This window comes from Abrus precatorius, unplaced genomic scaffold (genome assembly GCF_003935025.1).
Source record: "Abrus precatorius isolate BTA unplaced genomic scaffold, Abrus_2018 Scaffold3, whole genome shotgun sequence".
Taxonomy (NCBI): Eukaryota; Viridiplantae; Streptophyta; class Magnoliopsida; order Fabales; family Fabaceae; genus Abrus; species Abrus precatorius.
This window is the reverse complement of record NW_020874373.1, coordinates 3,443,980-3,457,987: the sequence shown is the minus strand read 5'-3', so window position 1 is coordinate 3,457,987 and position 14,008 is coordinate 3,443,980. Positions and strand designations below refer to the sequence as shown.

General features: G+C 33.8%; 2 protein-coding genes across 4 annotated transcripts; both read left to right on the top strand.

The window, feature by feature from the left end:
* Positions 1-1,335: 1,335 nt before the first annotated feature.
* On the top strand, positions 1,336-13,779 carry LOC113861857 (E3 ubiquitin-protein ligase RHF2A-like). 3 transcript variants are annotated; one of them, XM_027494931.1, is made up of 9 exons: positions 8,294-8,552; positions 9,339-9,473; positions 9,585-9,631; positions 10,641-10,703; positions 10,787-10,895; positions 10,991-11,361; positions 11,781-11,888; positions 11,982-12,346; positions 13,474-13,779. In XM_027494931.1, the coding sequence occupies exons 2-8, from the start codon at positions 9,348-9,350 to the stop codon at positions 12,292-12,294; spliced, it is 1,137 nt and encodes a 378-aa protein (XP_027350732.1). In that variant the 5' UTR covers positions 8,294-8,552; positions 9,339-9,347; the 3' UTR covers positions 12,295-12,346; positions 13,474-13,779. The 3 variants fall into 3 exon arrangements, with proteins under 3 accessions (XP_027350733.1, XP_027350732.1, XP_027350731.1); XM_027494930.1 differs by having other exon boundaries at positions 9,336-9,473; XM_027494932.1 differs by lacking the exons at positions 8,294-8,552; positions 9,339-9,473; positions 9,585-9,631 and adding an exon at positions 1,336-1,346 and having other exon boundaries at positions 10,542-10,703.
* LOC113861858 lies at positions 3,017-4,123 on the top strand. The gene has a single exon (XM_027494933.1). It carries the CDS (start codon positions 3,310-3,312, stop codon positions 3,820-3,822), a length of 513 nt encoding a protein of 170 aa, XP_027350734.1. The 5' UTR covers positions 3,017-3,309; the 3' UTR covers positions 3,823-4,123.
* Positions 13,780-14,008: the final 229 nt, after the last annotated feature.

Sequence of the window (14,008 nt, the reverse complement as noted above, 5' to 3'; positions counted from 1 at the left end):
TTGGTTTATTTATTTTTGAATATAAAAATCATATAAAAATTATATTTTTATTTAGTTTTTAGTTATTTCATACTAATTTATCGAAATAAAATGATTGGGGTAAATTCTTTAGCGTCCCTAATCATATTCTCACTTGATTTTTAAAATTAGCATATAATTACTATACACCTTTGGACTGAATCACTCAACCCATATCTTTTCACTCACACATGATAATGTCATTCATGGTATATTACGTGCCATGTAATCTAAATTGAAGCATACGGAGCATTCGTTACAATGCAAGAAGAACAGTGATAATGCAAAACAAAACAGAGAGTCCTAGAACATAGAAGTAGAGGGTCTAGCATTTGGATGCAGAAGAAGAACAATGATGGGTGCGAAACAGAACAGAGTACTAGAACTTAGAAGAAGAGGGTCTACCATTAGGATGGTGACAGGCCTCACACGTGGGAAGACAATCTCAGAGTAATAACCAGTCAAACTGCAGGTAGTATGTGTCAGAGCAGTACATAGAGCAACATTGGAATATTATTGTTCTTGTAGCTTAGCCATTACCTGTGTAGGTTCATGCATTTTCACATTTTGATCATACTAATTATGATTTAATTTGAAGTTTTAAATATTTTACTAAATAAAATTTATACTTTATTACGAAAAGACATTACATGTCATAACTGTTACTTATTGATGTTGTGGAATTGTATTGATGAACAAAATTTCATAATTAGGTTTCTTCATGTAATATGTTAACAGGAACAGGAACATTGTGATCTCCACCAATGCTCCAAGCACTTAGCCGTAGTGGTGACCCATCTGAGTTGTCTGCACTCTTCCAAGCGTCTTTTTGTCAGCATCCTTTTGTTCACCTTGTGCATCATTTTGATCCCTCCAAGTACTCTGATCGCATATATCTTTGTGCCATTCAATCAAACTATGCACTGTGAATGTGTCAAAATTATTTAAGAATTTTATTTTATTTTTTATCATTCTCTTGTGAGTTTAATCTATCGTCAAAGCTTTCCACTATGATAAAATGCATCAACAAGTAAGCTTGTACTTAACAAAACCAGTGTTGGAATATTTAGGAACGAAATCTAGTGGATAACTAGTGTGTGAATTTGGTCGTAAGTTTTTGCAATTACTATATATACGAGAAACATTATCAGTTAAGCGAACTAAAATGCACAAGCTAATTGAGAAATCATTGATCACAGCATAAAATAAAACAGAGAGCCAACAAAGCGGGGAAGAAAATAAAAGAGCATGTCTTGCTCTTTTAGCGATAGATTTCCGCGTGTTTGAGTTTATTAGGATTTTTAAAAAATGTATAAAATATTTTGTTAGTTATTTAATCCATTTTTGGAATATATTTTAAGAAAAGCTTTTTAAAAAATCGTCAAAAGGTGAAAAAGAAACATTTCACAAAAGAACAGCACATGCTTAAACTTATCATCAATAGTTAACATCTTTTCAAGACCATAAAAAATATCTTCACTATCTTTCGGTGTAAAATAAAATCCAACTCAGCAATCAGCTTTGCTTTAGCCTCAAAGACTCACTAACTAGAATGTTAAAAAATAATAACAAGTTTAAATAGAAAGCGACAATCCACAATCTGATTCTTAGTGGGTTTTTTTAGACTGGGATTTTAGGACAAAATAGGGTGTGTTCCAGTGTAATAGAATAGGTAATTAGGTATGCATTAGATGAGATGATTTATAATTAGGTATGTTTGACCACTAAATTAAAAAGGCCCCACCTTTTAATGAGACGTGACATGCATCCATTCTGTTTAAATATTTGTTAACCTTACGTTTCAAACAATTGTTGCCTAATATTTTTGATTGGCGTGACTGCTAAAATAGAAATGCCGAATCAATCCCCTACGCTATTATGGTCCGCTCTCCAGAGTCTCATGACTACATTCTCCTTTCTTTTTGGGTGTTTATAAATTATAGTGCCTCTATGGAAAGCAATAACTACCCAATTCATGGTTGAATTTTTTTGTTATGTTTCTTAAGTAAAATAATATATTATTACTTTCAGTTTATTTATAAATTAACCATTAATATTGTTTTCTTAAATATAAAAATAAAAATTATCTTTTATATACATTATTTCTTTAATTTTTTATTATATGATTTATGCTAATCAAATATCCACCTTCTATTTATAAAAGACGATACATTTATTCATTTAATATATAGCACAACAATTTAATATTATAACTATTTATAAAATAAAATTCAAGTTTATGACATATAACTTCTTATTGTTAGTTTTTTTAAATTATTTATTAATTTTTTATAAACAAGATTAGAAATAATATTAAATAAATATTAATATGTATTTTAAGAATAATAGTTAAAAAGATAGAATATAATTTCTTAAAAATAATGTTAATACTCAATCTATTTTAACATATTTTTTATTAATTTTTTAAACAAATGTACTAATTATTATACATTAATAATAATAATAATAATAAATGCAGATTTATCACTATTTAGTATTCTTATATATTTGAAATATTTTAAATTGCTAACTAGTTATTATCTTAAAATTTTTTCTTCATAAATTTTAACTAGTACTTTAAAAAATTAATTTATTTTGATTTCTATTCCTTCTATTTTTATTTTGCTTTGACCCATTAATAAGTTTGTTTTGTTATTTTTTACTATTTTTATAAAATAATGAATAATTAAAATTTATTTAATAAAAAAAGAAGTGAGATAATTAACAAAATAGATGAAATATTCAAATAACTAAAAAATAGGATGAAAACTGAAAAATGATGAAAACAGAAAAGATTAAAAGCATTGAAATGATATGGGGCTCCGATGCGGACGCGTGGATGAGGTGGAAGTGAAAAGGACGTGATTATTTGGGGGGTCCGTTGAAGGGCACGTGTGTATCGCTTCCTTCTCTCTCAAAACTCCATTTTAGGTTCCCAAAAACCAAAATATACGTCACTCTGAGTAATGCCCCTCACATCACAACTATTTTCCACTCATTCAACCAATTACAGACCATCTCTCTCTTCACTCACAATCTGTTTACCATCTTCAACCTTACGCTGTTAACCCCCCCGCCCCATTTCTAGGACCTCCCTTTCTTCCATCTTTATATCACTCTCAACATTCAAACACATTCCTCACCCCCCTTTTCCCTCTGTTTCCGACAACTTCAAGAACCTGCCCAGCTCGTTCCCACAGACGCAACTCGCCCAAACAACCAAAACCCACATCACGAATCCTTCGTTTTGCCCAAAGTTTCGATCTTTTTCCTCGACGTCGTGATCGATCGATGTCGAACAGGATAGTCCTCCGTGCGGCGGCCGCGGGGTCGAACCGCCGGCAGCCGCTGCTGCAGAATAAGTCATCCAGTATGGGGTCAACGGTGGGCGAGGTTGTCGGCGGCACGGCGGCGGAGTGCGTGGCGGTGTGCTGCTGCTTCCCCTGCGGCGTCGCGAATTTCTTGCTCCTCGCACTTTACAAGGTTCCGGCGGGATTATGCCGGCAAATGCTGAAGAAAAGGCGGCGACGCAGAATGATTAAGGAAGGGTTGTTGCAGCCGAAGCGCCGCCACTGCTCGTGCGGTTGCTGCGACGACGTTAACGGGCACAGGATATACCCCATGTGCGCGAACGACGCGTCTGATATCACGCGGCTTTATGCGGCGGAGCCTGATGATGAAACTATGGCTCTTGAGAGGGAGATGTGGGATAAGTTTTACGGCACTGGCTTCTGGAGAAGTTCTTCTAGAAAGGAATCTTCTCAATCTCTCTCTTCCACTCCTCAACCACTGTTCTCTCCTTGAATTGAATTTAATTGAAGCTGTTCAATGGAGGGTCTTCGCTATCTGTGTGCTTATTGAGTAAATTTTTTCTATTGGCAATGAAACTCCTGTGGTTTGTTCTCTTTCGCTCTTGTTTTTCCCTTGTTCATTCTTCATACTCAACTTGTTTATAAATTGGGTTTTTCGTTTCATTATTGAGGACGACTCTGCATCTTGACTTTTGTTTGATTTGCGCTTTTCAATCAGGTTGTGTCATATTGTGTGCCAGGAAGATTTAGCCTCCATTGTTGTCACCTTTGAATATCATTGGAATATTTGGTTTGGAATTTTAATCGATCAGAGTATTATCATTTGACTAGATCAGTTAAAATTAATTTATATACCTCATTAAGAATCTTTTATAAATATAAATTAAATTATTAAAAAAATATTTATTTTTTCTATAAATACTTGTGTAACCGCCGGTCAAACTTATCTAATGCTAAAATTAATTTCTGCCATTAATTATTTCCTTTAGAAGTGGAAAAGAGAAGACGCCAGCTTGATTGATTGAAGCGTTATAGTTGAATATACGAAACTAGAATACGAATTTTAGTTTCATTATTATTTATGCCTCAAGAATAAGTGATTTTATTTTTGTGGGTCTTGTGGTTTTATTTCACAAAGCTACGTGCCCTTTTACCTACATCGAAGGGAGGGGTTTTGATTATAGAGGGCGTAAGACACGAGAGAATAATAGATATTGTAACTTGTGAACAAAGTGTCAGTTTCGTTATTGAAGAGCAATTTTGGGAGAGATCACGAGCATCTTATTATTCTTTCTTAAGCTCGTTTTTCTAAAAGTAGCTTTTCTTTTAGCTTTTGAAATCCAAGCTACCCTTTAGTTAGTACAGGGTCCAGGTGCTTCAGATCTCAACAGCCACCAGTTGGGGCGGCCCGGGCGTGCTAAACGTCCACGTTACAACATTTGTACCCTGTGACATGGCCCTGGCCCCTTCTAACTTGTCTCCAGACATGGATACCACCATGCCTTTTATCTCCTTAATTGTTCTCACACATTGTTTCCCTTTTTTCTTTTTATGTCACAAATGTCTTTCATAAGAATTTTAAAACATTTATAATGTATTCAAGTTAATTATGTTCATGACAACTTTTTTTTATATGTGCATTACTTGTAGCTAAAATTTTACTTAAAGAAAATCGGACATGTAACACTATTCTAGGATGGGCAGTAGCATTTAAGGCAAATGTCCTGGGATAAATAATAATGTTAAGAATAAAGGAAGATCTTGTGGAAATGTTGGAATAGAAGTACTTGGATATTTGGTGGATCCTACTTCATAATGGTAGAGAGATGCCGAGTACAGTGGTCCACTGTATGTCTAAACACTAAACATTAAATGTGACCAGTGTTTCATCGACTTCAGAAATCAGAGAATTCAACAGAAGAAATGCGAAGAAGAAAAGTAAGCTATCTGCCAATGGCACTAGAACCAGTGTCTTTAGCAGGTCTCGGAAATAATTCAAAACTTTCAAATTATCATCAGGTATTTCGCCAGGTGGTCATCATGGTCTCGCCAATATAGTATATCAGGTTGGGGCCAAATTTCTTCACTACTTCTCCTCTCTGATTTCCCACTACAGTGTTTTTTAACAACTACATTATATAAAATCGAATTGAACTTTGAATTTTAATTTTACACTGACTCTAATTCATTTGATAACTCAACTATAAAAAAAAACTTAAAATAATTTTTAATTTTGAAAGAGTTAAAAGATTGAAATCAAATTCTAAATTATATTTTCAATAAAGTCGTCCAAATGTGCCCCTGATGATATTAAATAGGACTCACATAACCTGACATAAGGAGTGGGTTTCAAGGGAAGATACAGTGTGTCAACAAGACAATTCTTCGTTTTCAGTGAAAAAGGACAAAGAGATAACTTTAAATAATGGAAAGTATAATTATCAGTTTCATACTTTAAAAATAAGAATTTAGTTGATAAAATTAATTAAAAATAGTTTAAAGAACTATACAGTAAAGTATGCAAAAAGTCATAGTCCTTAAAAATAGATAGCTTAATTAGTTAGACGAAATTTCTTTGAAGGTATTAATTAATCAGACGTCTACTTGTTAAAATTTAAATGAAATGTGTTTTAAATCGATCACAAGCTTGTGGTCGATGGTTTTACGAATAGAAAGTTTACAGCTGGTGATGCAATTGAAATTGATATTTAAAATTTGTTAAAAAAAGATGTACAGATGAGTGGATGGTATTATCTGGCACAGATATAATCAACAAATGAGAATGTGATAGATTCAATTTTATATATGAATTCTGAAGCCTGACTATTTCTTACCACATATTTAATAAAAAAATAAAGTCTTTACGGAAACTAAAACTTTCACGAGATTTTTTTGCTTCTCTATCATTTGATATCATGCAACAGCTGTACCATGCTAATTCTAGAAGGGACGATTATCAAAACCACTGACCCAGTGATGACTTTGGTAATTTTGTAAAATTAAAATGATCTAAAATAAACATACTCTTGAGTTGCTTGAGTTGAGCTGAGAGAATGAATAGGCATAGGTTTTCCTTTTCCCAATGATTTGGTCGGTTATTTTCACGAAACATTATAAAATAAGATATTGAGAGAGTGGTATCTTTTACTCTTGTAATCATGCGCTGACCTGTGTTAGATTCCCACAATCCCAAAAACATAAAGAAGAGAATCCCAAAACCCTCATCCATGTTTTTAACTTTTGGCACTTTCGGCTATTACCCTTGCATTCTCTTTCACCTTTTTCTGTGCGCTGATTCTATTTTATATTCGTTATTCATAAACAAAACCATGTTTTCATTGCCCAAAGAATCAGTCGTGTAAGCTTGTCACTGTCCCCGTTATCACTTACATATGGCTGCTCATTTTTCTTTCTGAAAAATAAAAAAACAAAGAAATGTGAACAAACTGGATAGTTAAAAAATCAATTTATATATAAAACACACTTATACGTTATTTAATATAACTTTTATTTTCTACACAAATTTTTTTCGGCGATCAATAAATAAATGATATGAATATTATAACAATTAAATGACTCTAACGTCTAGGCCTCATGATAAAGACGTACCTTTTAGAATATTAGAAACAAAAATGAAAAAGGTAACAAAGTATAAAGTTTGTAACTTTACTGTTAAAAATGCTATAAATAACTGAGATAATTTCATTTATCAAATATTTCAATTTTAGTCAGAAAAATTGATAAACCAATGAAAAAAACTTTAAATTAACTAAAACAACTTCTCAAACACGCCTGACATAGCTGATATTAGCGCTAATTTTTTTATATCGTAGACTTTAAATTAAAAACATATTTAAATTGTATTGAGTCACTCGTTTTTTTAATCAAAACAACCAATTCAAATGAAAATACAAAAATTCAGCTTGATCTGATTCACTTTCAATATTATATTCAAACCAAATTAAATCAAATTACATATTATTTTTATTTTTGATTTGAATGAATTTTTATATAGAAAATGAACTAAATCAGACTGCAACCATCCCGATTTTATATAAAATTATACTTGGATATATCTGTTGGTTAAAATATCTAAAATAAAACGAAAATACGATTAACCAACTCCAAACATAAGCAATAGAGAGGGTGCTTCAAGAAAATAAAATGATGGCTTAAAAAACAATGATAAGTGCAAAAAAATTATAACTTCTAAGTATACAAAAATGTTAAGTTTAATTATACCTTTTCTTCTATTATGATTAATATTTTGGTTTCTCGATGATGTTTTTCTTTTTTCTTTGATTGACAGATAATCAACTGGACTGAGGCTACTTTGGGCCCAACAAGGTTTGATGCGATAGTAGGCCTCATTTTAGACCAGTCCAATAAATATATTTTGGGCCAATGGGCAATTTTTACAAGGACCACACCTCAAAAGAGCTACAATGGACGAGATAATGGCTCATACAAGTTTGGGGACTGAACAGTATGGCCTAGTCAACACATAACACAAAATATTTATTTTGTTGTTATTTATTTAATTTTTCCAAAAAACAATTAAAATTTTTCAAGCGGCAGGTAAATAAAAAAATAAAAAATATATTGATATAATCAATGATGTCAAAATAAATGTAACAATAAATTAAAAATTTAAAAGACATTATAATCAACAATCTTTGACTATAAATGAGCCAAAAATATATATATATTTTGAACATTTTCTTATAACACTCGTGGAAGGCACTCAATGATGTCCAACTTTTTGAAGCTAAGATATAATATATTAAAAAAATGTAGATTATAAAATAAACACAATGGAGTATGAAATTATCTTTTATTTAATGTATATTATCTTTTATTGATAATTTTTTTGTGTTAAAATTAAACTCATGTAAAGTGATTAAAATAATGGAAGAAATGAATGTTGGGGGTGGAAAATGAGTGATAGAAGGATGACACAAAAAAAGAATGCAGGCTGAGGCTATATATATGGGAAGGAGAAGATAGTCGTGTGTTCCACCTCCGATGCGGTGGGGACAGGGGAGGGAGAAGCACACGTGTCATTCCCTTTAATTTCTCCCATTTTTTTTTTATAATTATCATCATAACTCAATTCATTCTTCCCTTTTCCCCTTTCTCTGCAAATTGCAATGGATCTCTATCAGTAGCACTCGACGTTCCTCCTCTTCATGGCTCTCTCCTCCGCCTTCTGACCCTCTTCACGTATCGTTTTCTCATCCTTTCTATTCCAAACTTTTTTTTTTTTAACATTTTTAATTTATCCCATTGCTACTTTACAATGATCCATCCTATTGCAACCAAATGTTTATATACAATGAACCGATAACCACGGTTTTTCGCCACCCAAATTTTCCATCTTGTAGCTTATGGACACACAATTGTTTTGTTTACGAACGATCAAATGTTTGAGCCACTCATCCGAAACGGGGATTCCTTTTTTATATTTTTGAGAAAAATTTATCAAATAAATTCTGACTGTAGGAAATTATGTTCTCGACCTGTAGAAGCCTTCCGTGAAATATTCATATAGCTTATTAATGTGTATATAAGAATAATGCTGCATATTTTTTGTTATTATTTGGGTTCATTGATGTTGGGTTTGTTTGTTTTGTTTTACTTTTAACATCTGTTGTTCTGGATTGTCTGGTGAACTTTCTTTTACATGGTCCCTCTTCTTAACTCTATCATTTGTGCTGAGGATTGTTGTTGGAGTAAATAATTGAAAGGGTGAGGTTATATACTTAGCTCAAACTTGTTGGGAGTGGCAAAATGAAATTGACCTAGTAATGTCATGCATTTCTGCTTCCCGGTACACTTGGTGATTTCATGTAGAATCTGGATTTCGTGTTTACTTATTGAAATAAATTTTGGATAATGATTCTAAATGCATTTCCTTTTGTGTTTGTTCACAATATTGTGCATTCGAGTATCACATGCATAAGCAAAATATTGCATCTGACTCAGAGGTTGTGGGCTGATATGTAGAAGGTTCCTGAGATGGAAGGCAAAACTGGAAGTCACATGACATCAGCTGTGGCCTTTGTTGAAGGTGGGATTCAAGAATCCTACGATGATTCTTGCAGCATTTGCCTTGAGGAGTTTTGTGAAAGTGATCCTTCTACGGTAATATTCACTTTTATGTCACATTTTTTGTTTCTTAAATATATTGATAAGCAACTAAGGTTCATTTGAAGAACATTTGCTTACTTCTTTTCTTTCTCTTGCTTTTTCTAGGTCACTACCTGCAAGCACGAGTATCACCTGCAGTGCATTCTCGAATGGTACATTTTAATACGAGGCTCTCTCAAAATTCAGACTTTTATTTGTATATATTTTTCCCGTTTTATTTTCAAAGGATTATGCGTTATGTTTATTGATTTGGTCACTTTAGATTTTTCTCAGTATCAGTTTAGTCCTTGCCAATAATGATTTTGCTCTCTAAAGATTTTGCAAACAACTAAATTGGTTTCTGGCTTTCAGCATTGTCAAATACCCCCACCACTCTTACTATCATTAAAATCAGAACTCAGAAGGCTGAATATATTAGTATAGTTGTATGATATTTCTTTCTTGTATCACATTTGGGGGGAGAAGATTGAGGGTGGGGAATAGCAAAATTTGGACTGAGGAAGGGATAAATAGCTTGGCCAGCATTGATGTGGGTCCCATTATAACGGTGGGAAGCCATAACCACTTGACACCCTTATCTCGGTTCCTTTTCCCGACAATGTAATTAATTGTTAGAAGCCTTTTCATAGGAGGAGAATTAAATCACATCTAACATAGGTTTGACTTCCATCATCAATGTGCCATGTAATAATTTCCTTCAATTCCTCTTGGGCATAAAATCCATTTTTTCGTACTTTTTCTATCATATTCACTATTAGCTTATTGTAAAACATATCCTAGAACCTTCAAATTTGCCTTTGCCAAAACATCTAGGTCTTGGTCCCCCATTGAAGAAAAAAAAATTGGTAGCAAAATCCTACCAGTGTGGATGCAAGATACATGTGAATTTTGGCTCCTGCATAAAATATAATCTCTGGTACCTTATAATGATGAAATTCTTGATTTGACATCATAATGGCATTGACTTCTTCAATACTGTAATTTGGAATGCTGTCCTATGGTTTAGTTCTCCTGACTGTTTTGGTTATAAAATCAGTCAACTGGCCTCTGTACATTCAAAAGTTTCCAGATATCTCAATACATTCAAAAGTTTTGTTCTTATAAACTAATTTGAAAAGAGAAGGATATACTCTAGAAATTGTTACAGGCTCTTGTTTCTAGGTGTCAGAGAAGCTCCCAATGTCCTATGTGTTGGCAACCTATTAGCTTGAAGGATCCCACCAGGTTGGTTATGATTTTACTTTCAGGATCTATGTTATCATTCTTTTGTTGATTATGTTATTAAATTTCTATGCATTTGATGACAGTCAGGAATTGTTTGAGGGAGTAGAGCAGGAGAGGAACTTGAGGGTTACCTCATCAGGAAATGCTGCTATTTTTCATCACCCTGCTTTCGGTGATTTTGGATTGCAGCACGTCAGTTATCAGTCTCTTGAGTGTTAATTTTATTGCCTCGAGCCCATTCTAATTCTACCTTTTGTTTATGTTATTACTTTTTTCTCATTTTGCAGTTACGCATGAGTGTAAATGATGCTGATTTTGAAGAGAGGATTATTCAACGTTTAGCTGCTGCTGCAGCAATGGGGAGAGCGCGCCACCTGGGTCGGAGGGAAGTGCAGAGAAGTCGTTCATCAGCTCATGGTCATCCACAGTACTTAGTTTTCTCAACTCAGCCTATTTCAGCTTCATCAGGTACTGATTCAGTTGCTGGAGGGGAAAATGAACCAGCTGCAGCTCCTAATGGAAGTTCATCTACCCTAATAAGATCTGATGGAGATGAACCATCACAGCAGATCCAGCATCTTCTAATTCAAAACTCTTCTTCTGCATCTAGATCTACTGTCATGGCAAGAAATCGCCAAGCAATTTACTCTAATGACAGGTAGGTAGTTATGGCCATATTATTTATTTGCACAAATTTTTCTCTTCTCTATATCATGTGTTTGCTAGGTACACCTCCTTTATATCATGAAAAGCTACTAAAAGTTTCTTTGTATTATGTTAAATGCAACAACTAAATCCAAAATGTTTTCATGCCCAATGAATTTGTAATCTGAATTCTGAACTGTTACTTCATGAACTCAGTTAATAAATTTGTTAGCTCTAAGCTTCGAACAGTATTCTGGAGTTAATTCTAATGTTTTTCCGTAAATAGAATTAAGTTGTATGAGAGGAGGTATGCACAATAAACATAAAATACAAGAGGGGTGGAGCAATTTGCTTATTTATCTTCTTATTGATCATTATTGGTTGGTTGTGTGGATTAGTGAAATTATATGCAGTGCATTTGTTTGCTCGCAGAAGCTCTGCTGATCTTTCTTCACCAGCAAACCATGATAGAGGAGGGCCATCAGAATTCCAGTCATTTTCAGATTCTCTGCGGTCCAGACTTAATGCGGTGTCCATGAGGTATGATTTTTTTTTTTTTTAAATAGTGGATGTGCAACTGAACTCTGTGTTTGTATAATCAACTCATCTGATATTAACCTATCTTGTTACTAGATACAAAGAGTCAATCTCAAAGGGTGCAAGGGGATGGAAGGAGAGGCTGTTCTGTCGTAGTTCTTCTATGTCTGATCTTGATTCAGAAACTAGGAGAGATATGAATGCTGGAATTGCTAGTGTATCCCGCTTGATTGAATCCCTTGAAACTAATGAAAACAATAGAGCCGCGGGTACTTCTTTGTCAAATCATCTGGAGGATTGTTCCATAGGAGGGGTGTGCACCCGGAACAATGTTGATGCTAGTGGGGAAAACTCATCACATGACAACAATACTTCGGCTGCTTGTTCTGCTAGCTCAAATTCAAACTGAGCTCTTTTTTGTTTCTGTTAATGCATCTTTCCTCAGCATCTCATATTTGAAGGTGAGCCTTGATCTTTGTCTAAACCTTCAGAACAGAATTAACTGATCCTACCTTCCATTCATAAACTAACTGGCTATTATGGTTCTTATGATAAACGCCGCCAATTACTCAAGAATACGTTTGTACATCAGTAGGATTGAGCGCGGCTGGTGCAAGTCTCACTAGGAATTGGAACGTGCTCAGTATTACTGATGAGGTGGATATAACTTCAATTTGTTTCTTTAAACTTTGCTTGGAAGTTAATTTTTAGAAAGAAAGCGAGGGAAGAGAAAGACTTATTTAATGATAACCATTGTTTGAAGTTTTTAGATGAGAATGAGAGGTTTTATAAACCCTACTAAACTCATGTTTTTAAATTCCTTTAATTTGGAGGATTTCTTATTAACCTTCTTCCTCCCTTGTCCTCTCCTCTCTTATCATTCAAACCCTTTTTTTCTCTCTTCTTCTAAAATTCCAAACAAAATCTTATATAATTAAAAATTAAGATAACTGTGAGGTAATAACCGGGACGAGGTGGTGGTGGTTGGGGGGGGGGGGGGGGGGAGGGGAGAGTAAAGTGTGTTTAGTGGTACGAATAAATTATTAGTTTATTTAGACATGTTATTTTAATTGAACATCTTTTGTATGCTATGGTTTTTAAGAAAAGGCCAACATATTTCTATACCCAATTAATTATCTCATTCCTATAAGGTAGTGAGGGTTTGATGTTATTTTTTACTCATTTCGTCTTTTCATTCTGTCTTTAAGTGTCGTCAATAACCAAAACTGCTGGTAGTGCCCTGCATTTCGTCATTTTGATACACTGTACTCTTTATGATATTAAGTAGAGAGCATGATCTAATTTTTCTTAACTTTATTTTGAAGTTGAATTGGTAGCATAAGTCACAAATTGTAGGCTTTTTTTTTCTCCTAAATTTTCTGAAGATCAAAATATGAAGCTATCATAATTTGGCGTGATATTTGAGTGGAGCTCGATTTTAACTGCTTTGTCACGCTGTAAAAATAAAATACATTTATCAGAGTAAGCATAATGTTGGGAGTGAAGTGTATGTGTGAGTTGTTCATTTGACAAAACTTTTCGGTGCATGTTTCATATTTGGTCTCATCTGTGTTTTACTTCCCCTCAGGTAACCTTTTCTCCAGACATGACATGCTGAGGAGCAGATGCTTTGGAAATAGTCATGGCAGTTATATGTTGCGGTTTGCAATAAAATTAGGATCCAAAAAACAGCTGTGCTTATGGCTAAAAATGATTATTTCTGTGCATATATATTATGCCGGGGACAGTGAAGAGTTGTCCGTATCCAAAGGTGGACGGGTTCTTGAACTGGCATTGGCATGTACTCTGGACACCAATGTACTCATGGGAAAAAAATCTGTCGAAATTCAACGGAACTTAATATTTATAGACAAAGGTGGCAACTAGTTTACATGCATTTTTGGCAACATTCCAACTTTGTTTACGCCTTTTCTTTTCCACGTGTTCGGTTACTTGCAGTGGCAGTGAAGAAAAGTCTAAACAAATGGGTTGATACTGTGTCGAAGCGGTAGGTCAAGGAGTACAGATGCGTAAATAATCTTAATATCAGGCGTTAAAAATTGAAAATCTAGATAAAATAAAATTTTCGCCCTATAAACACGGGTGATCCTTGCAACGAGAAT